This window comes from Panthera leo, chromosome C1 (genome assembly GCF_018350215.1).
Source record: "Panthera leo isolate Ple1 chromosome C1, P.leo_Ple1_pat1.1, whole genome shotgun sequence".
Classification (NCBI taxonomy): Eukaryota; Metazoa; Chordata; class Mammalia; order Carnivora; family Felidae; genus Panthera; species Panthera leo.
Genome location: NC_056686.1, coordinates 18,354,936 through 18,378,021, shown reverse-complemented (window position 1 = coordinate 18,378,021; position 23,086 = coordinate 18,354,936). Strand labels below are relative to the sequence as shown.

The 23,086-nt window shown below is 40.1% G+C and overlaps 1 protein-coding gene across 4 annotated transcripts in view; it reads right to left on the bottom strand.

Annotated features, from left to right (window-relative positions):
• Positions 1–383: 383 nt before the first annotated feature.
• Positions 384–23,086, bottom strand: part of CLIC4 (chloride intracellular channel 4) — a 65,404-nt gene continuing 42,701 nt past the window's right edge. For all 4 annotated transcript variants that reach the window (XM_042950516.1, XM_042950517.1, XM_042950518.1 and 1 more), the window contains exons 3-6: positions 18,732–18,857; positions 11,911–12,017; positions 3,103–3,284; positions 384–2,378 (exon numbers count right to left, since the gene is read on the bottom strand). In XM_042950516.1, coding sequence (XP_042806450.1) covers positions 2,214–2,378; positions 3,103–3,284; positions 11,911–12,017; positions 18,732–18,857 — 580 coding nt within the window. In that variant the 3' untranslated portion in view covers positions 384–2,213. The remainder of the gene's footprint in view (positions 2,379–3,102; positions 3,285–11,910; positions 12,018–18,731; positions 18,858–23,086) is intronic.

The following is a 23,086-nucleotide window of genomic DNA, read 5'->3' as shown; positions in this document are numbered from 1 at the left end:
GGATAGCCAAGTATAATCATGGGATAAATTTTTAAGAGACACTGAAGAGAATAAATATCGAAAGTGGAAATACTTCACAACTGAATTTCAGAATGTGTTTTCCATCGCTCTACTTTGAGGAATGTGCCGCTGTCCTCATTACCCTCTCCTCTGCACCGAGGCCACCATTCACTTGGAAGAACAGACCCCCTTCTCTTGAATCTTTTTCATACTTCAGGCTACGAGGCCCGGCTCAGTATCACCTGAATGCCAACTTACCACTTAGAAAGTAGGTGAGAAGTGGCAATGTGCGTCCCGGTGCAGATGTGACATTTTCACCCACTGAGGCTATAGAACCTCTCAATGATAACCTGAGTGCTCTTCTTGGAACCAGGTAAGTCGTCATCCGATATTTAATTATAAAAAGGTGGGTGCCCAAACTTTCGATCACCAATAAGGAGTTCTAAGAAAGGTAAGGCAAAGAAACTTCCCTGAGCCGAACGGAGACAATACGGAGCTCATCCTTCTACACCAAGCAATTACGGATAAAAATGCAGTACATTTATAGAAATCAGGCTGCTTCCATAACACCAGTGCTTACTGAATGTTACCACATCAAAGTGGGGGGAAACACCGCCACTTTAAAGCAATAATATACTTGAATTTCCAAAAACAGCCTCTGAGAAATAGCACTTCTTAAACAAGTTATGTATAAAAAATTACCAAAAGTGTATTCGAGTCACAGCCATGGTCTTTGGAGCAGTATTTATAAAGTACGTTTTTAAAAAATGAATAAATACATAGCAGACTTTTTGTTTTATTTTTGCCAAGTTCATCCTCCCCTGTCACAGCATGGACCATCCCTGGTTTAGGACTTCAATCTAAAAAACAAGCATGCAGAGTGCTATCCCTCAGTGCGGCTTTAGAAAAATTTAATTGAAAGACGTACAATGACTGAGATTAGGCAAAACTCGGTAAATGCGTTCTCACCATCACAACTACAATTTAGTCCCAAAGGAGCGAACCATCCTCTAACCCAAAGTTTAACAGTAAACGGGAGTGGAATGGGAAAGCTCGTAACGTGTGTTTTATCTTGTTTTTAATATAGAGTGGAAAGTGCATTGTTTAGATGATCCACATTAATTAAATATGTTTTAGAAACAAAATTCTACTTGCCATTTTGACAAACCCACCCGACATTCCTTCGGTTAATATCTGTGAGGGTTAATCTTTACAAATCGTTGTACTGCGACAGCAAAATCAACTAAAGATCAGTTTATGTAGTGTTGCTCAAAAGATCTACAGACAGCAAGGTCTATGCTTACCTAAAAAGGAGCTTTTTAAATAAAGGAGGAAAGCAATATGGTTCTAAATGAATGGCACTGGGCAAAATACATACCAAAAAAAAAAAAAAAAACAAACAAAAAACCCAAAACAACAAAAAAAAAAAAACCACACAAAAAAAATCCACCACACATTTAGACAGAAGAGCAGGTGCCCACTGGTTTTTCTCATATGGACTTGAGGAAGACCTTGAGAATTATCATCTCTCTCTCTCTAAACTTTTAGCTTCTACATAGTGTCAGATGTTACAACTGGTTTGAGGGATAAATGCTTTCGGGCAAAAGTAAAAACCCACGTACAAAAGTGGAACGGCAAAGTTTGTAGTGACTTTCTGTGGAAGGCTCTCTTCACTGGTGGGAGCACACCCAGGACAGATCATCCCGAAACTGACGGATACGGCGGTATTCTGATATGGTGGCGATCCCTTCATATACGAAACACTCTAAAATTCCAAACATACATAAATATTCCTTGTACCACGCATTGTGCACCAGCTGGGGGCTGACTCAGGAGGTCACGGTTACTATGTTCACACATCAACACTCAAAGTTCCGCCGTCTACACAAAGTGAACAGACACAACAGTGAGGGTTCCGGAAGGATGGCAAACGACCTCTAAAGTGAAAAGAGCGTGATGGAGTGTCCCCAGATGGGGGGCAGGGGAAGGGGCAGGGGCAGAAGGGGAGGCAGGGTGCAGAATTTTAACATAATACTGCTTAGGAGTGTGTACTTAAAGACAGCTACTATACCTGGTCTATCCTTGATCCTAATCCTGAATAACTGCATGTTCATGCAAAATAAGATTTCTACTTTATAGGAACAGGAGCAGTCTGTTAGGAAAAGCATGTTCTTAGGGGAAGACGTGAAGTCATCTCTCTCATAAGTGATAGTTTACTTGGTGAGTCTTTTGGCTACGTCGCTATATGCTATTTCAACCTCCTTGTCACTGGGACAGGTGTTGGTAAACTCATCCCTGCTATAAGCGTTAGTTAGGTATCTCCAGATGCCAGCCATCCCTTTCGGAATGTCAAAGTTGCGATATTTTTTGGCCACCACCTGAAAACACAAAGAGATCGAAAGTGAACATTTATTTTCCATGACTTGTACACCAGACATATCTCCAGTTTGGGGACAAACGAATTCCAACCATCTCTGAGAACTGCTTCTATTGGAGAAGTCACCTTCGTCCTAACTGGAGTTTTAAATAATGACAGGACTGCACACGACATCAGAACTTCAGTAGTGTCACCGTGACCGTAAACACCTGCTCTGGGGATCCAGGGAGGAGACAGCCAAGTGCCATTGCTCGATAGATACCTTAAAGCGCACATGCTGTTTGAGACGTCTGTTCTCCTTGGTCTTGACCTTTACTGCACAAGTAGTGCCTACTCCTATTCTAGGTAGCACAATGTCTTACACAAGAAACGCTCAGTAAATATTTTTTGCCTCGTACCAGATGATCACAGAACAGAATTTGACAATGTAAGTTTGTGTAGCAAACTCCAATTCCAAGTTACCTGCTACCTTTTTAAATTTTTATGTAGTCATAGGAAAAACTATTCTTCTTTCTCATATGCCTCAATTTTAAGACATAATTTTCCATTTAATTAACTCTAAAGGCATTTCAGCCGTTGCCTAAATAGCATTAATTTCTACTGTTCGGGGGTTCCTGGTCATATACAGAAGATCGAGGAAATTTCACACACAAAGAAAGCGCTATCTCAATAAACAGAGAAGGAGCCCCCTAATTGCAAAGTGACACCACATCCCATAGACCTACCTTGACAATGTGCAGTTTGGGAAGCAGGTTGCAGTCAGCTAATGTCATTTCATTGCCATCCAGAAATTTACGTGTAGAAAACTTAATGTCCTCCATACTGTTCTCATCAATTTCATCAGGGAGGGGAGAATTCAGATATTCATCCAGTTTCTGCAGGGTTTTCAAGAGACCCCTCTCCAATGCTGAAAGAAAGATGGGGATACTGTAAGAAGGAAAACCACCCGAGCCCCAAAATAGAAGCGTTCCTCTTCCAGCCCGTAACTACTTTATCAAATGCTTACGCCGACACGAAGCACTGTCGAACTAGACAGACAAGGTTCCTGCTCTCCTGGAGCTTATTTACATGGGGCCAGTATGAGACAAACAAATACATTTGTTCAGATAAATACAGAAACAAGCGGGACAGTTTCAGAAACCGGAATCCGTAAAACTTAATAACTAAGCGCCCCACTTACAAACACACTGTGGCCCAACACAGTTGAGGTTTAAACCAGAAAAGTGAGTGAGAAAAGGCAAAACCTATTAATTCAAATCTAGGGAATAAAATCTTGCTACGACGGAGATTCTTGCCCTGAATTTTAACGCCTGCTTCCCCAGGAATATTTGGATTTATCACCAAGAAACGTGTTAAGAAACTCCAATACAGACAATCCAAGCAGAAAACCCGAAGTTTCTGCACTGTCATGTAACATACAAGAAGCCAAGAATAGCACATTTTATAATAACATGGAAAACACAGAGGTCAGATTAGTGAGTTCAATTTATAATACTGAATCAGGGGGCTCTTCAGCCAAGTAGATTAAGATGCTATGATTGTTATAATTCAGAAATTAAGTGAGACAGAGCCACCCCTGTATACCTGATCAAGGTTAAGGACCTTCAGCAGAGGGGGTGGGAATGTCATTGGAGAGGACTGTGGAATAACACAGACAGGTCTCCTATTATCCCTTCTTATCCTCAGCCTTCCCAATCTACCTTCACCCCCCCGCCCCCCCCACACCCTGAATGGACGAGCTCACACTGATGACTACAGTGCTTGGCCATAAAAGAAAGTTAAATACCCTGAGGTGACAATCAATACGGTTGTATAAGTTTGAATAAACTTGGTTCCATTAGAGAAAAAGACAAAGTTTTCATATGCTACATATTAGGTATTTCACCAGCAACATAAATATGTCCTAACCCAAAACGTCTTCTTCCACATTAGTCCCACCCACTCATCCCTTGGTCCCTTCCTAGCAGTCCAGATAAAAGATGGCAGTCTTAGCTGGATAAAAGGGGCTGTAGACATAAAAAGGAATAAATGGATTTTAGAGGTACTTAGGAGATAAAAACCAACAGAGCTTGGAAACAAAACTGTACATCGAGAAAGGACAGACGGGTGCCTGAGAGGCTCAGTCGGTTAAGCATCCAACTTCGGCTCAGGTCATGATTTCGCAGTCAGTGGGTTCGGACCCCATGTCGGGCTCTGTGCAGAGAGTTCGGAGCCTGGAGCCTGCTTCATGTTCTGTCAGCCAGATGCGGGGCTCAAACTCAGGGACCATGACATCATGCCCTGAGCTGAACTCACGGACCGTGACATCATGAGCTGAGCCAAAATCGGACACTTAACCAACTGAGCCACCCAGGCGCCCAACACTTAAAAAAACTTTTAATAAATAAATAAACATTTTTTTAAAGTTACTTTATTTTATTTTATTTTTTAACGTTTTATTTATTTTTGAGACAGGGAGAGACAGAGCATGGACAGGGGAGGGTCAGAGAAAGGGAGACACAGAATCTGAAACAGGCTCCAGGCTCTGAGCTGTCAGCACAGAGCCCGACGCGGGGCTCGAACTCACGGACCACGAGATCATGACCTGAGCCGAAGTTGGACGCTCAATTGACTGAGCCACCCAGGTGCCCCAAAGTTACTTTAAAGTCAGTATCTGACAACTGCATACCTTGTAGTTTTTAATATGGTTTTTTTTTCCACTCTACCTGAAACGTTTTCTTTTTTAATATATAATTTATCACCAAGTTAGCTAACATACAGGGTATAGATACAGTATGCTCTTGGCTTCGGGAGTAGATTCCCAGGATTCATCACTTACATACACACTCAGTGTTCATCCCAACAAGTGCCTTCTTCAGTGCCCATCACCCATTTTTTAATATGCTTTTTAAAAATATGTATTAGTTATGCTCAGTATTTTAATATGAGCATTGTTAGGTTTCTTTAGAACTGTTAAATTTTTTAATTCAGGGCTGGTTTATATTAAACTAATAGTCTACTAAATCCTGAACTCCTTCCTTCTAATTCTTGTTATTCAATTAATACATTATTCTTGTTTCCCCGACCAATTTTTTCTTTGAAGGTGAAGTCCGTGTCTTATGCTTCTGTATATCGTCTAAAATTTATGGCACTCTAGTCAAGCACAAATTAAATGCCTGTTCAACATCTGTGCCAGACTGAGAAAGGCTAACAACGAAGCATAAAAGTTTAGAGTTTCTTAAATGTCTGGAGAGGGTTCAAAAGGAAATCATGTGAAAATGTAGAATAGATACTTTTAAAGTCAGACAAGGGGAGATATTTGTATCTATTACATCTTTGCGGGAAGCTGAAAACAGAGGCAGGAACTGCGTATTGCTAGGAACATTAAAGCCATTTTAAAATGTAAAGAAGAAACGGTAAAAATTTTTTACTTAGGTAAATATCAAACTGGAATGTATGTATGTCAAATGATAGGGGACAAGCTCCAGAACAAAGAACTACCTATTTTATTAATAAAAGGTCACTCCAGCCATAGCCGGAATCAAGTTAGTTTATTTCTTAGAGCAAACAGTTAAGCAGGAGGGCGCTAGAACCCAGTAAAATAAAGTTGAGGAGTTAGCAGAACTCAATTGCAACCATGGAAGTGACAAGGAATTTAGCCATTTAAAAATAGATCAAAAATACAAAGGCAATTAATATAACTTTTTGATTACATCCAAGTTATCACCATGCACACAGTCATCTGAAATGTCAAATTTATAAATTAACAAGAGAATGAAATGTGAGAAATAGGCGGGTTAGTGAGGAGTCCAGGGCTTGATGGAAAAGTTTTCACGGTTATACTTAAAAGGGCTGGGGACGGGCCAGCAGAATCTCAGGATGGTAAAAAAAAATAAATAAATAAAAAACAAAGATTCAATATGCTTCCTATCAAAATCAATGAACACAGAATAAATACACATTAGATACAATGACTTGTTCTTTGATGGGTTTATAGTGAACAGAGTCACAGCCTCTATGGAGGAGAATACTGCCTGAATTCAAACACTGAAACAATGTCTCCAATGGCACTTGAGGGGAATGACAAGTCTGGGCAAGTCTATGATCTCCAAGCTACTCTAAATTCATCCTTTTCCTGAACTGGTTTTCAAATGTATCCAACAGAAAAATAAAATATCCTAAATCTACAATATTTGAAACATAATGCTTATCGTCCCAGATATAATAAGGCACAGACTAAACTTAAGAACCTAGCCAAACATTACAATTACTATTCTTTCCATCCTTTTGGACTTAGTAAAGCATCCACAATGAAGCTGAACTGCTGGACCTCATTAGAACGTGATTATTCATTAAGAATCTCAGAAAAAAGGGTATAGTAATGAAAACAAAGAACGCTGAATTACTTTGATTCCATTTTTTATGAAACAACACAAGGAAGCCCAACAAAACAAAGAAAAACAGAGGTGCCGAGAGGTACTAACAGAGCATCATTCAATAAATATAATGAAATTTTGAAGACAAACCACGAAGGAATCTAAAGCTAAGAGAAAGAAAACGTCAACATTAACCACTAGAAGGCAATAGCAAGCCATGAGAAAGTAGCTCTTGTCTTAGCACTGTTACTCTAATACCCCTCCTGTGGTAATGCTGATATCTCTATGAAGGTACTTCAAAAGCTCTCCAAAAAAAATTAGTACTTAATTACAATAGAGGCCATACAATTAGTTTTAAATTAATTCTGAAAATCAAAACACCCTTTCTTGCCTATGAAAATATAGCAAAAATTTTCACACACACACACACACACACGCACGCACACGCACACACATGCCAGGGTCAGAAGTGTGGGGAAATGAATACTCTCACATTAGTGAGAATATAAACTGGTGTGGACTTTTGAAGAACAAAACCTTCTGACCTATTTAGAATGTAGCACAAGGACACGGTGACTGGCATCACTGTTTGTGATAATAAAAAACAAAACAAAAAACTTGAGACAATCTATATGACTATCAACAGGGAAATAATTAAATAAAAATCCTTATTGTGGAACACATTAAGCAACATTTCTAAAAACTGAGGTAGATCTATGATCTCCAAGCTACTCTAGATTCATCCTTTTCTTGAACTGGTTTTCAAATGTATCCAACAGAAAAATAAAATATCCTAAATTTACAACATTTGAAACATAACGCTTGTTATGTTTTTTGATATGGGAAGACTTCTACAACATAATATGTGAAAAAGACAATAGCAGAATGTAAAACACACATAAATACACACTCATATACAATGTTCGCAAAATTACATAGAAAAAAGGATGAATACTAACTGTTGGGGAAGAATTTATATAAGGTAATATTAAGAAGGACACTGAAATTCCATTAAATTTATTTCTTTTTTTTTTTTTTTTTTTTTTTTTTTCAACGTTTTTTATTTATTTTTGGGACAGAGAGAGACAGAGCATGAACGGGGGAGGGGCAGAGAGAGAGGGAGACACAGAATCGGAAACAGGCTCCAGGCTCCGAGCCATCAGCCCAGAGCCTGACGCGGGGCTCGAACCCACGGACCGCGAGATCGTGACCTGGCTGAAGTCGGACGCTTAACCGACTGTGCCACCCAGGCGCCCCCCATTAAATTTATTTCTAAACTATTGTAACTTTTTTAGTAAGCATACATTACTCAATCACTGTATAATTTGAATGAGTAAATGCAAGGCAGGAAGCATGAAATGTAACACGATCATGCTAATTTCAATAAAGGGTAATCTTACACAAACAATTTTTAAAGGCCAAGTAGAAAATAGGGAGTGGTAATGAGTATTTGAAGATGATTAAATCTACAATTCGGTTACATAGTTACAATGGTGAACAACCACCCTCTGATTCCAAACACTTCCGGGGGGGGGGGGGGGGGGGGTTCGACAGCCAAGGAAGAGGGGAGGAAAGATGAATTTTGAATAAAAAGGAACTAATTAGAACTTACAGAGATCCCTTGCCTCCATTTAAAAATAGGAATTTGGACACTATGAAATATGCCTCAGAACATATAATGGCGGGTTTCATCACTGCCAATTCATTGAGCTCTTAAGAATATTATAAATATCAGGGTGCCTGGGTGGCTCAGTCAGTTAAGCGGCTCTTGATTTCGACTCGGGTCACGATCTCACAGTTAGTGAGATCAAGCCCTGCGTCAGGCTCTGCGCTGACAGTTCCAAGCCTGCTTGGGATTCTCTCTCTCCCTCTCTCAAAATAAACAAACATTTTTTTAAAAAAGACCATTATCTAAAGTACCAACACCCTAATAAATTACCTATTAAACAGTTACATTTGGGAACTTAATAATTTATACAAATTAATGAAATCCCAGAACTGAAGGAAAAAAAAGTAGATCTGGACAAGTCCTACCTAATTCATTCCCATGAGAGGAATGACTATTAACTTCTTTTAATGCTTCAAAAGATTACACAAATCTTCTCCCAATCAACTTGGACATGTTACCAAAAGAATGAACCTTTCTCTCCCTTCCTTCCTTCCTTCTTCCTTGCTCCCTTCCTCCCTCTCTCCAGACCTACCATATTTCCCTTTATTGTATTCTTTAAACCCTATTTGTTTATTTTCTACCCAATCTAAGTGCTGACCCTTCTCGTTCACTGGCCCAATACTGCAGTATCTAGACATCTAATCCCTCACTTAGAATTAGGTCTTAAAAGGTCTTAAAACTGTTCAAACATACTGAGTTTTGTAAAATACTTAATAGGCTGGTAAAACTAATCAAAACCTTGCCTACCCGATCTACTGTGTAAAAATGACAAATTCATCTCCACATAAGCAGTTTATAGTTTGGGGGAAGAAGGAGAAGCACTAATTTCTTAGGCTTATTTAAGGCATTTTATTGCACTAAACAGACAGATAAGACATCTGAAACATGTATATATATACACACACACACACACACACACACATATATACATATACTCAGTAAGCTCCACAGTAATTTGGAATACTGTTTTCTAAAGTCCCAGGGCAGTGACAGGCCCTATGGGGGAAGGTTGCTTGGCAACTGGAATTCTTATTTACCAATAGGTAATTTAATATAAAGCCTTCTAAGTTATGCACTGTCTGATCCATTATGTTGTTTGTTCTTAGTGGTTACAATTCTAAGGACAGTAAGTGTAGGTGGCTACTTAAGACAGTAACAAATTGATAGGAAAAAATAGAATACAAAGTTATACTTAAGTGAGTCACTTTCTCCCCTGTTCTCTCCCCTCCATCCCATCCCCCAAAGCAATTGTTTGGCATGCACGTGCGTGTGCGTGTGCGTGCGTGTGTTTAAGCAAATATATTTTTTCCCCTTTCCTCCCCACCAAGTGTCAAAAGAAATTCAACCACCCTCCAGTTTCCAAAGGCTACGTGGAGAAATAAAAACATTATGAATTTAACTCTGAGAGTTCAAAGAAATGCGGGCAAGAGCATCTGGATATCAAAGGGCAGTTTCACGGAAAGAAGAGTCACCTGGATAAAGGAAGGGGACAACAGAAGATACTGTGTGTGGACAGGAGGGGCTCCAATGTAACTGTTTACTTAGTATCTAAAAGGCTTAGACTGAAACATCCACCAGGAAAAAAGCCAATTACTTAGGAAAAGTGCTCCCAAACCCAAGGCAATTACTGGAACACATTTAATAGCTACAAGCCAGGGCTGGACACTAAGACTGTTCCCTCCCTCCCTTTGTAGGAAAACATCGCATGCAGTGAATATTATCCCAGAAACCATTGAAATTCAATACTAAATTATAAACTGCTGCAATTTTAAAATTTAATAATAATAATTTTTTAAAAAGCCTGAATAGCTTGGAACTCTGCCTACTGAAATAACATCAGAAAATTAGCAAGTGTTTCAACTTTTTAAAAGATGTTTATTCTTGCTTAACCAGCACTGTTATTTCCCCCCTTTGGTGTCCTTGTTCATTTGTAGCCATAAACTTCTACCCAAAAGAACCTCACCCAGGCTACCAAACTGTCTAAAACTACGATGGATTCAAGTGTCTTTAGGAGCTGGCGTTTTGGGTATTGTGATTACTTTTAATTAATAAACACTAACGTTCTCTCCACAGAGTTTTATCCAGAGAGAACGATGCTGGATGCTTTGATGCTTCTCAAAGAGAAGAAAAAGAAAAATTACTGAATGGTATAGTTAAGACAAGGTTCGTTAAATGGATCCTCTTTCAAAAAGACCTCCCTTCACCATATATAGTTTCGGTAAATGAAATAAGATAGTGTCCTTTAATAAATAAAAGAAGGAATTTGGGGGCACCTGGGTGACTCAGTCAGTTAAGCGTCTGACTTTGGCTCAGGTCATGATCTCACGGTCCGTTGAGTTTGAGCCCCGAGTCGGGCTCTATGCTGACAGCTCAGAGCCTGGAGCCTGTTTCAGATTCTGTGTCTCCCTCTCTCTCTGACCCTCCCCCGTTCATGCTCTGTCTCTGTCTCAAAAATAAATAAACGTTAAAAAAATAAAAATAAAAATAAAAAATAACAAAAGAAGGAATTTATATCTGTACTACCCTAAACAATACTCACCATGAAAATATGACTTAAAACTAAAATCCTATTTCAGGATGCAAGAAATTAGGAATTATACTCCCCAGTATAAATGCCCTCTTAAGAGTCCCTCCCGGGGGCGCCTGGGTGGCGCAGTCGGTTAAGCGTCCGACTTCAGCCAGGTCACGATCTCGCGGTCCGTGAGTTCGAGCCCCGCGTCAGGCTCTGGGCTGATGGCTCGGAGCCTGGAGCCTGCTTTGGATTCTGTGTCTCCCTCTCTCTCTGCCCCTCCCCCGTTCATGCTCTGTCTCTCTCTGTCCCAAAAATAAAAATAAAAAACGTTGAAAACATTTAAAAAAAAAAAAAAAAAAAAAAGAGTCCCTCCCAAAATTGCTCTTTAAGGATAATTATCATAGAGGCGCCTGGCTGGCTCAGTGGCAAGAACACATAACTCTTGATCTCAGGGTCATGAGTTCAAGCCCCATGCTGGGTATGGAGCCTACTTAAAAAAATTTTTTAAAGTAAAAATAAAAAAAAAAATTTAAAAAGGACAAGTATCACAAAGATCCATCCAGGCTGACTTTAGGCTGCCAGCACCCAAGAATAAACAAAAGATTTAGTAATAATTTAAATGAAGTTAAATCAGTCTATTCCAAACCACCACAACCACAGAATCCATGGTTTCTGATGCACCGTTAAGTCTTTGCGTAGTTCCCCTTCATGGTAACTTCTCAGAAGACTGTGGAAACAATTTGTTCAATAAACATTTTATCACACATCCACTATATGGTAGGCACTGTACCAGCAGCCACAGACAGGAAAACGACAACCTCTAATCAACTTGGAAAGCCAGTTTTTAATACTTAATGGGACTATCTGGACTCCAAAGTAACCATTTATAATCACCGTATAACGGGATTTTTTGGATTTATTCGAGGGGGTTTTTGGTTTGTTTATCTGCAGTGGTAATCCAGTAGTCTGTGGGGGTTTTTTTGTTTTGTTTTTTTACCTTCATTAGCCTCTGGCCTTGAATTTTTGATATATGCAGAGAATTTGGCAAAGATGTCCATTCCAGCAGTATTTGATTCTGGGTGTTTTGGTGAAAGCTTCAAGTACCTGGCGGGAAAAGGTGATAAAGGATTAGAAAGATCCTCCAGAGATCTGTTAGCGCTGAGTTCTCTCAATCCACAAACCATCGTGCTAGCAGTTACTAGACATCTTCTAACAGTTATGACTCTAAGAAATGCCATCATCTGTTTTCTATGGTATTTTTAAGATGTGTTTTTTCCTTAGGAAACAAAGCTCTGCACAGTGTTTTTGTTCGCATATTAATATTCTTGGCAAGCAAAGGGCATCCGCGCTCACTTCCATTTTAGAAATTAGAACGCTGGGGAAACAGTCTGCTTGCTCGGAGGTGGGTGCCAAGCCAATGCGGGTCTTAGAAAGAGAGCTCCAGAGCAGCACTGTCCAAAAGAACTTTCTGTAATGAAGGAAATATTCTATATCTGAACTTCCCAGTAGGGTAGCCACTAGTGATGTGTGGCTGGCTATCTGGACAGGAATTTCGATCAACCAGTGTTACGTCAAGTTAAAAAGTCCCCTCCTCCGCTTGCACCAGCCACATTTTAACTACGGAGCTTTCTTGAAACAGAGATGCCAACCAGATTCTTGGTGTGTGCCCTGCCCTGAACCACCCCATGCAGCAGTGCCAGAGAATCCCGACAGCGGGAAAGATCAGGCATTTTGGTCAAGACAAAAACAGCAGGAAGCGGACCACTCACTTCAATCCCACGCTCGGGATTTTCCAAAACCTTCCCTGTATTAGACATTGTAAGGGTGGCACTGGGCAACAGGAAGAGAAGTTGCCCGGTAATTTTGCTAACAAGTGTTCTGTTGTGTTGTTACAAAGTTGGTCTACTTTGACATGAGACATAACTTTACACACACACACACACACACACACACACACACACAGATGTGTATTTTGCATATTTAAATCCCAAACACACATACTCAGTGTCTATTTCTTGCTCAAATTGGAAAATACATGTGAAAAGGCTCAGCTCCTCCCTCTTCCCTTGGGCGGAGTCGCACGCACTCAGGGAGTTGGCGGCCACAGGAATTCAGACCATCAGCAGCACCCCAGTAGGAAGACAGATTCATCTCCTCAAAGGCCCTGCCAAATTTCCCTGGAAAGTGGGCCTGGGGGAGTAAGACTTTGGGAAAAATCTGACATGAAACTACGAACTTTGATTTCCTCAGATATTTTAGGATGCGGTCTTTCCACTTCTTTAAAATTAAAAATGAAGGTGAGGTATTTTTAGGTAGAAATTTAATTTACTTGCAAGCTATAGTTTCTGGTTAGCTTTTATATTCATATTTTTTTACATCTGCGATTCTGAAATCAAGGACAGGTACATCTAAAAATCTGGACAGAGGACTACATGGGTAAGGAGATTATAAAGTATCTACTGAATACTCATAGGCTCCATTTGTCTTTCATTTTAGTAACTCTCAACTGTTAAGCTTAAAGATTTCTCTTATAAACAGAAATATTTACAGAACAAATTCTTCAATGAACGATGAATTTCATACAGTATAATGTATACTACATTAATAATATATAATAATTTTTTTTTCCCTCTTAACTATAGAAAACCTTACCCTCTCTTTCTCTCTCTCTTTTTTTGCCCCCGGCTTTGGGCTGAAAGAGTTAATTCCAGGTTCACCTCCCTGAAGTCCCCTCGAGTATAAAAACAACAGCCTCCAGTTTAAATGTTTTTACTGCCTGTAATACAGTAACTTCATTGATTCATTCCAAACAAAAAATAGCGCAAGGAACCTACGTGCCTCTTCAATACATCTATGTTTTCCTCTAGCCAAGTTTCCATAATTATTCTTCTTTTCCCCACCCAATATTTAGCTGTACCTACTTTTTCTAATAAAGTTCACTTCCTAATTCTCAAAATAAGAGGCGTGAAGGTAGGCTTAAATTGTAGATCATTTATATATTCATTACTCACATATATTCATTTATTCTAATTATTATGGGCCTGCACTGTCAGGCATTGTTGTAGGTGTAGGGGATATAATGATGAGCACACAGAGGCAAATTTACTAAAGACCTATTTTAATTAACAGGGAAGAATGAAGAAGGATTTGCAATCAGCATATCCTTAACCATATGAAAACAGATGCTATTATGATTCTTAAAAAATAAAAACTGTCCTCTAAAGCAGGTTAGGCATACCCTACTCTTCTCCAAGACAAACCATTAAATTTGTACTATTTAATCGATAGAATACTTACAAGAGACCACCTCAAATTCTCATTTTGCCTAAAAGGAAATTCTATTCCAGAAAGCTCACATTCTTGGTCCCCAAATCCCTAGACTAGTTAAAAGTATTGGCAAACTAAAACCCAGGTTTCCTGTCTCCAAGTATTGTTTTTGCTTTTGTTTTAGGACAGATTGGGGTCTCTGAAAGATAAAGCAAATTCTAAACCAAGAGGTCCAAAATCAGTTGCCAGTTCATTTTGCATTTCCTCAAATACTGGATTTTAACAATTCATCATTATTCACTTTCCCAAACAGCTTGATAAAGCAAAACTTCGACTGAGAACTTTCATTTCAACATTTAACAAAAAGGAAGGCAAGTAATTAACAAAAGGCTACCTGTCAGCAACACCACGGGGATGAGCATCCAGGGTACAAAGACTTTCAGATCAGTCCTTTATTCTGTATTACATCACAGACTGTGAATGGTAAGACTAGCTATGAATACTCCCATCCTTTTAGGAAAGATCTCAGGCATTTTCTTTCTCATGTGAATATAAGAATAAAGTCTGAGTATACAACACATTAAATTATCCCTGTAAATTCAACTTTCATTGTATTTCTCACTTTAAAAAAAAAACAACAAAAACAGGATTAGGGGTTTAAGATTAGAGCCCGGACAGCTCAGTTGGTTGATCGGCCAACCTCAGCTCAGGCCATGACCTCGACTGTTGTGAGTTCGAGCCCCAGGTCGGTCTCTGTGCTGAGAGCTCAGAGCCTGGAGCCTGCTTCGGATTCTATGTCTCCCTCTCTCTCTGTCCCTCCCCTGCTCTCTCTCGCTCTCTCTCAAAAATATACAAACATTAAAAAAAAAAAAAAAAAAAAAAGAATAACCCTTTACAGAGCTCATCTCCAAAATTATCTAACTTCCTCTATCCTTCTTTTTTTTTTTTTATCAGTAAGTTAGCCAAGTATACCGGTCTGCTTCAGTTAAAACTCCCAAGTTTCAAAGCTTTTTTGAAAGCTTTTTTGGCAAAGTAGTTCCTTAATTCAAGCAAGGGGAATTAGTTATATATTTATAAATACTTTCCCCAGAGGAAAAGAAAGAGAAAGTTTCTTCTATGTATGCTGGTTAACAGACCAGCAAAAAAAAAAAAAAAAAAAAAAAAAATTCCTGGATTTAAGCTTTTCACTAAATTCTAAACAACTCTAGAACAAACAGTTGCCTGTATTTATATTTGTCATGATCGAATCAGAAGTGCTCACATAAAAACACTCTGTTCTCAGTACCATCAAATGCCAAAAACATGTTATTAGAAATGCTAGCTTCTGGTCTGCCAGCTTGGGCAACTCCTCTGCCTTTTCTCTTCATCCAGTCTAGAAACACGAAGGCTCTCAATCAGGGAGTGAGGAGCGTCAGCAGTAGTTAAGGACTAAAGACCTTCTTGTCCTTGAGAGGAAAGGCAATGAGCCAGGGCAGTCCCTGAACGCCCTAGAACACCACAGGAAGGGAAAGGGATGCCCGTGGTGGTCCGGGAAAGAACTTCCTTCCTCCTCCTGCTCATCTTCCAGAAACAATTGTGCCCAACAGAGACTCTGCTGTTCATCAGCACCTCACAGTAGGGGCCGCAGGGCCCAGTAAGGGGAAGCCCCTGCCCATCCAAACGTGCTTTTCCAATGCATATACATAAAAACTCATCACAAGTTAAGCCTCACCTATTTCTTAAACAGGATTCATCGAATTAAGTTTGACAAACACCTTCGGTCCCACGGGCTCATCACAGGAAGCTTTGATTTTTTTCCTGCCCTTCCTCCCAACTTGAACTAGCCTACAATTTTATACTCGCTAAAGCACAATCCAACTAAAGACTTACATTTCACCTCTTTTATAAAAGTCAAGCTCAACAACATAAAGAGGAGAAAACTAGAAGGAAGAAAATAGAGGAAACACAGGTTTTGGAAGTCATATAGGCCTGGCTTTGGAGCCAGCTCTGCCACCAGTGACTGTTAAGACCATGGACAGGCTACGTAGGTTACTCGCCCTCAGTTTCTCCATAAAGTCTTTGAGAGGACAGAGATCGTCCACAAACATAATCCATAATGCACAGCGCACGGCACATAATTGGCACTTGAACGTTGGTTAATTTAAACAGCAGAGCCATCAGCAACATCAAAAAATACTCCCTTCTACAGAGTGAAATTTAAAGAAACCCTTCAGAAGAGGGGCACCTGGGTGGCTAGGTCGGTTCAGTGCTGACTTCGGCTCAGGTTATGATCTCAAGGGTTGGTGAGTTTGAGCCCCGCATCGGGCTCCATGCTGACAGCTCAGAGCCTGGAGCCTGCTTTGGATCCTGTGTCTCCCCCTCTCTCTGCCCCTCCCCTGCTCGCACTCTGCCTCTCTCTGTCTCTCAAAAATTAAATAAACATTGAAAAAAATTAAAAAATTTAAAAAAAGAAACTCTTCAGAATATAAACTACAGCATAAAAACAAGGAATATAATGGGAATAAGGCATGGGGATTAAAGAGTACACTTAGGGGGCCCCTGGGTGGCTCAGGTGGTTAAGTGTCCAACGCTTGATTTCAGCTCAGGTCATGATCTCACACTTGTGACATCTCACACTTGTGACAACGACACCAACTGTGTTGGGCTCCGTGCCGTGTGGAGCCAACTTGAGATCCTCTCTCTCCGTCTCTCTCTCCCTTTCTCTCCTCCGCTCACTTGTGCACATGCGCGCTCTCTCTTTCCCAAAATAAACATTTCAAAAAAAAAAAAGAGTACATTCAGCATGATGAAAAAAAAATAAAATGATTTTTAAAAAATACCCTTAGAGAGAATTCAGCACATTGTGAACCTTTTAGGACAGAAAGATCTCCAGATACTTTTTTTTTTTCTTTACTGATTTTTTTTTAGAAAGTTTTCCAAGTTTTAAATTATTTAAAGTGAAAAAAAGACCATCTCTGGTTAGAGTATCTCTGTGAACATGCCCAAACAAAATGGAGCTGAAATTTCTGTATATAAAAAGCAAAGTGAAAATGTGTATTTTCCAGGTCCGATTCAAGAAGCTGTGATGTCTCACAGAGCACTGAATGCTAAGAAACTTGAGTATTTTTGATATTAGTTCTACTATCATCTATTATCTTAATGTCTGTTCCCTCTGAGAAAAACAACAAGAAGGAATAATGAAAATCGTCGCTACAGTTGTGGAAAGCCTAGACTGCCCATCTCTCTCCTTCGTTCACCTGCAGGATGCCACTTTTTGTTCATTAAAGCTTAAGCCAGGTATTGTCTCTTTTCTAAAGCCTTTCCTGCCTCCACTCACTTCCCTTCACCATGCCACCACCCCCTCTCCATCCATAATGGACCGCGCTTCCTGAGGGTAGGAACTGTGTCTTACTCACTACTGTATTCAGAGGGCTTTGGTTGTAGCATAAATGAGCGAGTGAGTTCTGAGGAACCAATTGTTTTAGAACCCTCTGACCCAATAATCCCATTCCTGGGAAATTTATCTGGATATGGAGAGTAAAAGTCAGATCAACTAGCAAGAAAGCCCCAGGCCAGAAGAAAAACAATTCTGTTTTCAGGATGATGGCACCAGAAAAGTCTAAAAGAAATCCATAATGCATTGAACCTATGCCAGGATTATAGCAGGATGCAACACTGCACATGTGCAATGCGGGTAACTGTCACCACAGTCCATCTGTCCCTCAAGGGTACCTCACATTGTAGGAAATATAGTTGAGTACTTCAAAATCATTAACCACGTGGGCTAATGTGCAGGGCCTGGGAATCTATAACAGCTCAAAGAAATACATAAATAAAAACTGAATCCCAGGGACACAGTCTGAAGTCAATTCCCTTGGGTGACAGCTTTAGACAGCTACCTTTAAAATGCCCTGATGAGGGGGGCGCCTGGGTGGCGCAGTCGGTTGAGCGTCCGACTTCGGCCAGGTCACGATCTCGCGGTCCGTGAGTTCGAGCCCCGCGTCAGGCTCTGGGCTGATGGCTCGGAGCCTGGAACCTGTTTCCGATTCTGTGTCTCCCTCTCTCTCTGCCCCTCCCCCGTTCATGCTCTGTCTCTCTCTGTCCCAAAAATAAATAAAAAACGTTGAAAAAAAAAAGTTAAAAAAAAAAAAAAAATGCCCTGATGAGGAATCCCCCAACAACGTATTCCACACTCCTGCTCAGCCGTTCTGGCTAGGTTCCATCTGAACCTCTCTCTCCATCTCTTCTCCTTCCCAAACTTCTCAGTTTGGGACCACTACCCCTCAAATAACCAGAGCTAACCTAACGTAGCTCCCACGTCTCAAACCCGCCTTCAGTGTGTACTCTTATCTAGGCTTATTGGCCGAGCCAGAAGCCAGTTCTGACAGAAGCCAGTTCTGACATCTGTGGAGCATGAATTATAATGAATGAAGGGAAGCCCAGCCACTGCACCTTAATGCTTGCTGTAAGACTTTGACCCCAGGACCATCCGGAGAAAGGGCCCCAAGGGCCAGAAAAGACCAAACTTTAAAGAGATGGCAATACTTCCGTACGCATTTTTTTGATACTCACTTGGGAGGGCATAAGACTTCTTCGAGAAATTCTTCAATCTTATTTACATCCGTTTTGACTTCATTGTTGAAAGTTATAAATGGTGGGTGGGTCCCAGGAGCCAAGTTCTGCAGGTCAGCAGGCTTCCTGTTGGGCAAAACAGTGGTCAAAACTGGATCATTTTCTACTCTGGGAAGGCAACAATACTTTAAATACTCAGAGTGGTTCTAAATGTTAAAGTATGTAAAAATGAATAAGAAATAGTACTTTTTCCACTAAGTACAACAGCTGCACTGCTCTTCTAATAAGACGCGAACCTTCACAAAGCACAAAATTCATGGTAAGAAAATCAGAAATCTTTGATTTTTAACCAAAAGACAAGTCCCCCATTCTCATTCCAAATTTAACGGAAGTGCTTATTAGAAACAGTGGAAGAGGGGCGCCTGGGTGGCTCAGTCGGTGAAGCGTCCGACTTTGGCTCAGGTCATGATCTCACAGTCTGTGAGTTCGAGGCCCAAGTCTGGCTCTGTTCTGACAGCCTAGAGCCTAGAGCCTGCTTTGGATTCTGTGTCTCCCTCTCTCCCTGCTCCTCCCCCACTCGTGCGCTCTCTCTCTCTCTCTCTCTCCTTCAAAAATAAATAACATTTCAAAAAAATTTCAAAAAAAGAAAGAAACGGTGGTAGAATGAGAGAAAACGGTCTCTAGTCTCAACTGTGGCACCCACTCATTGTGTAGACATGGCATAAACCATAACTTTTCTGGGTCTTCCTTTTCTTTTTGTAAAACACGGAACAAGAGCAGCTGATTCATACAGCCTTTTCCAACTACAAGATTCTAATTCAGTGCTACCAATTTTCCACTTTCCTAGAAGTCCACTCTCAGCGAGGAAAGAGATCACCAGTCAAAATGACTTCAGTACGTAAGAGATAGCATAACCAAAAGTAAGATGCAACACAGAAAGGGCAAAACAGGATAGCGAACAGGAAAGGCTTAAAATATGTATTAGATGAGAATTTTGTCTAAATTCGTTAAAAAGCCATCAACAAGTCAAACAGGTAGGAGTCAAAAGAAATTAATACACGATAGATAAAGTAAGTGGACACGTGGAAAAATGTAAGAACAAAACAAAAAACCAATTACCAAAGAAATTCAAGAGGAAACTATGACGACAGTTCCTTCCTATTAATTAGGGAAAACTGAAAATACATAGAACACTGATAAAGACGGCAAAATTGGATACTTACAGCTACTAATACCACAGAACACTGGTACCACCCTATTAAAAATCACAGTGGCTCACCTGAACCCATCAGTGAATCCTAGAATCAATAATATGACCCAATACAGTGTGATCCTAATGATAAAATACGGAGCGTACATCACCATCTGGGAGGTATTCTTACAAAAAAGTGGCCCCTGAATCTAGAATCAAGTCTCTTAAGGCAGCTGTCTCTTAAAATGTGGTCTAGGCGACCCTTTCACCAGGTGGTCCATAAAGTCAAAACCATTCTCATAATACTAACACGTCACTTACTTTCTTCACCCTCATTCTTTCATGCCTACAGAGTTATCCATAGACTACCTGGTGTGTGATGTCCCAAGGTAACGTATACGGAAACAGATATGAGAATCTGTCTTCTATGAAGGCAGACATGAGAGATGTACAAAAATGGAAAGCAATGCCATTGTTTTGGAAAATACATTTTTTAAGACATATTTTTTGTGATAATAATAGGTTCATGGTTGTTCTACCTAGTAAATGTTTTTTTAATTTCTCAGCTTTAATTTCTAATACAGTAAAGTTGACAGATACAACCCACACAATTGAAAGCTCTTTGAGGTCCTCAAATAATTTAAGTGTATAAAGGACTTCTGAGACCAAAAAGTTCATTTGCAGGAAACATGAGGAGTTGCTGAACAAAGTTAAATGATACCACAAAGAAGCCATCAGCCAAATACAGAATTTGGGACGTTCTGCAGTTCAACGGAATGGATTTCCACCAGTCAATGGCATGAGGGAAAAAAGTCACAAATGGGGGTTGGAAAGGACTGTTGCAGATTAAGAAAAATTTAAGAGACATAACAACCAAATGTAATGAGTAGAATTTGTTTAGATCCTGATTTGAAGAAAGCAGTCAAAGAAAAAAGATACTATGGAGACAACCAGGGAGATCGGATCATATGCTGGGGACTAGACGTGATAATGGCAGTGTGGTTGGGTAAGAAAATGTCCCTACTATTTGGAGACATACAGTGAAGGGTGCAGGGTTGGAATGACAGTGGGATTTGCTTTGAAACTTATTAGAAAAAATAGGGACACAGCAAATGGGTAAAATCTTGATAACTGAGTTGAAGTTGTGGGGAAGTTTATTCTATTCTTGTGTATGTTTGAAAAGTTTCAAAATTAAAAAGATAAACCTTAAGAAACTTAAATGTTAAAAAAGCAATATATTGCTTCAAGCAACTTTTCCCCCACATACTATTATAGCCCTTCCCTATCACAAATGCACAGAATTTAAAAGGATATCTTTTGTTTTTAAAGCTCACCCTTTTTTTTTTTTATGTTTATTTGAGAGACAGAGAGACATGGGCCCAAACCCATGAACTGTGAGATCATGACCTGAGCCAAAATCAAGAGTAGAACACTCAACCAACTGAGCCACCCAGGTGCCCCTTAAAGGATGTCTTTTAATGCATCATGAAGGTGAAATACTTTGTCACTGAAAATAATGTTTAAAACAGTGTGTGCCCCAACGTCTCATCCCAGCTTATCAATTTCCCTTGGTCTTATTCATATTCCTTCTCTGTCCCTCTCCTTTTTTTTCTCCCTACACCCCCATTTAGGTTTAGAAAGCACTTCATCTCCTTATGACTACATTCCAAAAACAAAGAGACTTATTAATGTCTGCTTAGTCCAAATTTTCTAACTCCAAGCCCCCTCAACCCAAGCTCTAGAGCCCATCTCCCTTTCAAGCCAAAGAAAAAGAAGACGCATTTTCTATGACTTGTGTAAGAACCTAAGCTCTAAAAGAGGGCTTTTAAAAGTCAAAATCTGATTTGATGTGCAATTCTGATTCCTTTCCTGAGCATACTTTGGTCTGAAAAGGTAAAGCTGAGCACAAAATGACTGGAATCACGAGAGCTGAACAGTCTTCCGGCTGCACACATACTTAAGCAGTGGTGTAGCCTGTGAGACTCCCGAACTCATGTAAGAATCCAGGTCGGAGCAGGTCCTTTTCCAGGCGTCATTTCTTTGGTTTGTTCAGTTATTCCTTTTCACGCCTCACCCTGACCATCTGTTCATCTGTGATCACCAACGGGCCCGGCAGGTCCACGGCCGTGTCACCTTTGGTCTTCAAGCCCCCTCACGTTCCAGCTCACAGCTCACGACTGTTCCCAGCTACCCTCCATTTCCTGCTCAACTCGGGAAGACCCTGTACGTTACCAACGGTCCAGAAACCCTAACAGTTCAGGGTTTAAACAATTTATTTTCAAATCTCAACATTTTAAAGTTAAAAAAAAAGACTCGTTTTGTTCCCACGTTATAAAACCTATCCATCCGCATTTTTATGACTAGCAGTCGATTAATGCCTAAATGTAAGGTAATAACAACATACGTCTGTGTGTTTCACAAATAATTTTTTCATGAACAGGGTAGAGTTAGACAAAGGGGAAGAAAGGGACTGATGCTTTAAAACAACATGGAGGGAGGGCAGCAAAATAAGTAACAGCTATTACTTCTATAATAAATTGTAACAGCTTTTAGCTCTCCGAACAAATTTATTAGAGGAGGGATAAAGTTGGCATGGCAGAGAAGAAAGAGCCAAAGACTGAATCAAAAGGATGTGGTTCAAGTCTCAAATTGAATAGTTCTGCCATCCATCCACCAGCTGTGTGACTAAGGAAATCACGGCCTCTGGATTTCCTCCTCTGCACTGTGGACATAAGCCCTGCTCTGCCTGTGAAGATCAAATCAAATAAGGCCTATGAAACCGAACTAAACCAAAGTACGCAAAGGAAATCCACGACGGCTTTCAGTAGCACGCTAACACAGCATGCTGCAGGAGATGAGACAGGCGGTTTTTAAACTCTACTTGAGTCTGATGGTTCAGAACCGGCTATCTAGCATTAGCTGACTGGTAATAAGAAATCTGATTAATAGAGGCTTATAAGTGAAGTGAAACCAGGCACGCGATTACCAATGTTCTGTTCATATTAGGGACTAGTGGATAGTCCGTTTTGTTTCTGCCAAAAGCCTATCTAGATTTTGAAAAACCAAAGGTGACGAAACTATTTTCCAGGATTAAGTGTTGACGTGAAGGAGAACCATGTTAGGTCCTTACCCCAAGTGAAAGCAAATTTGAGAAGAAACTTGA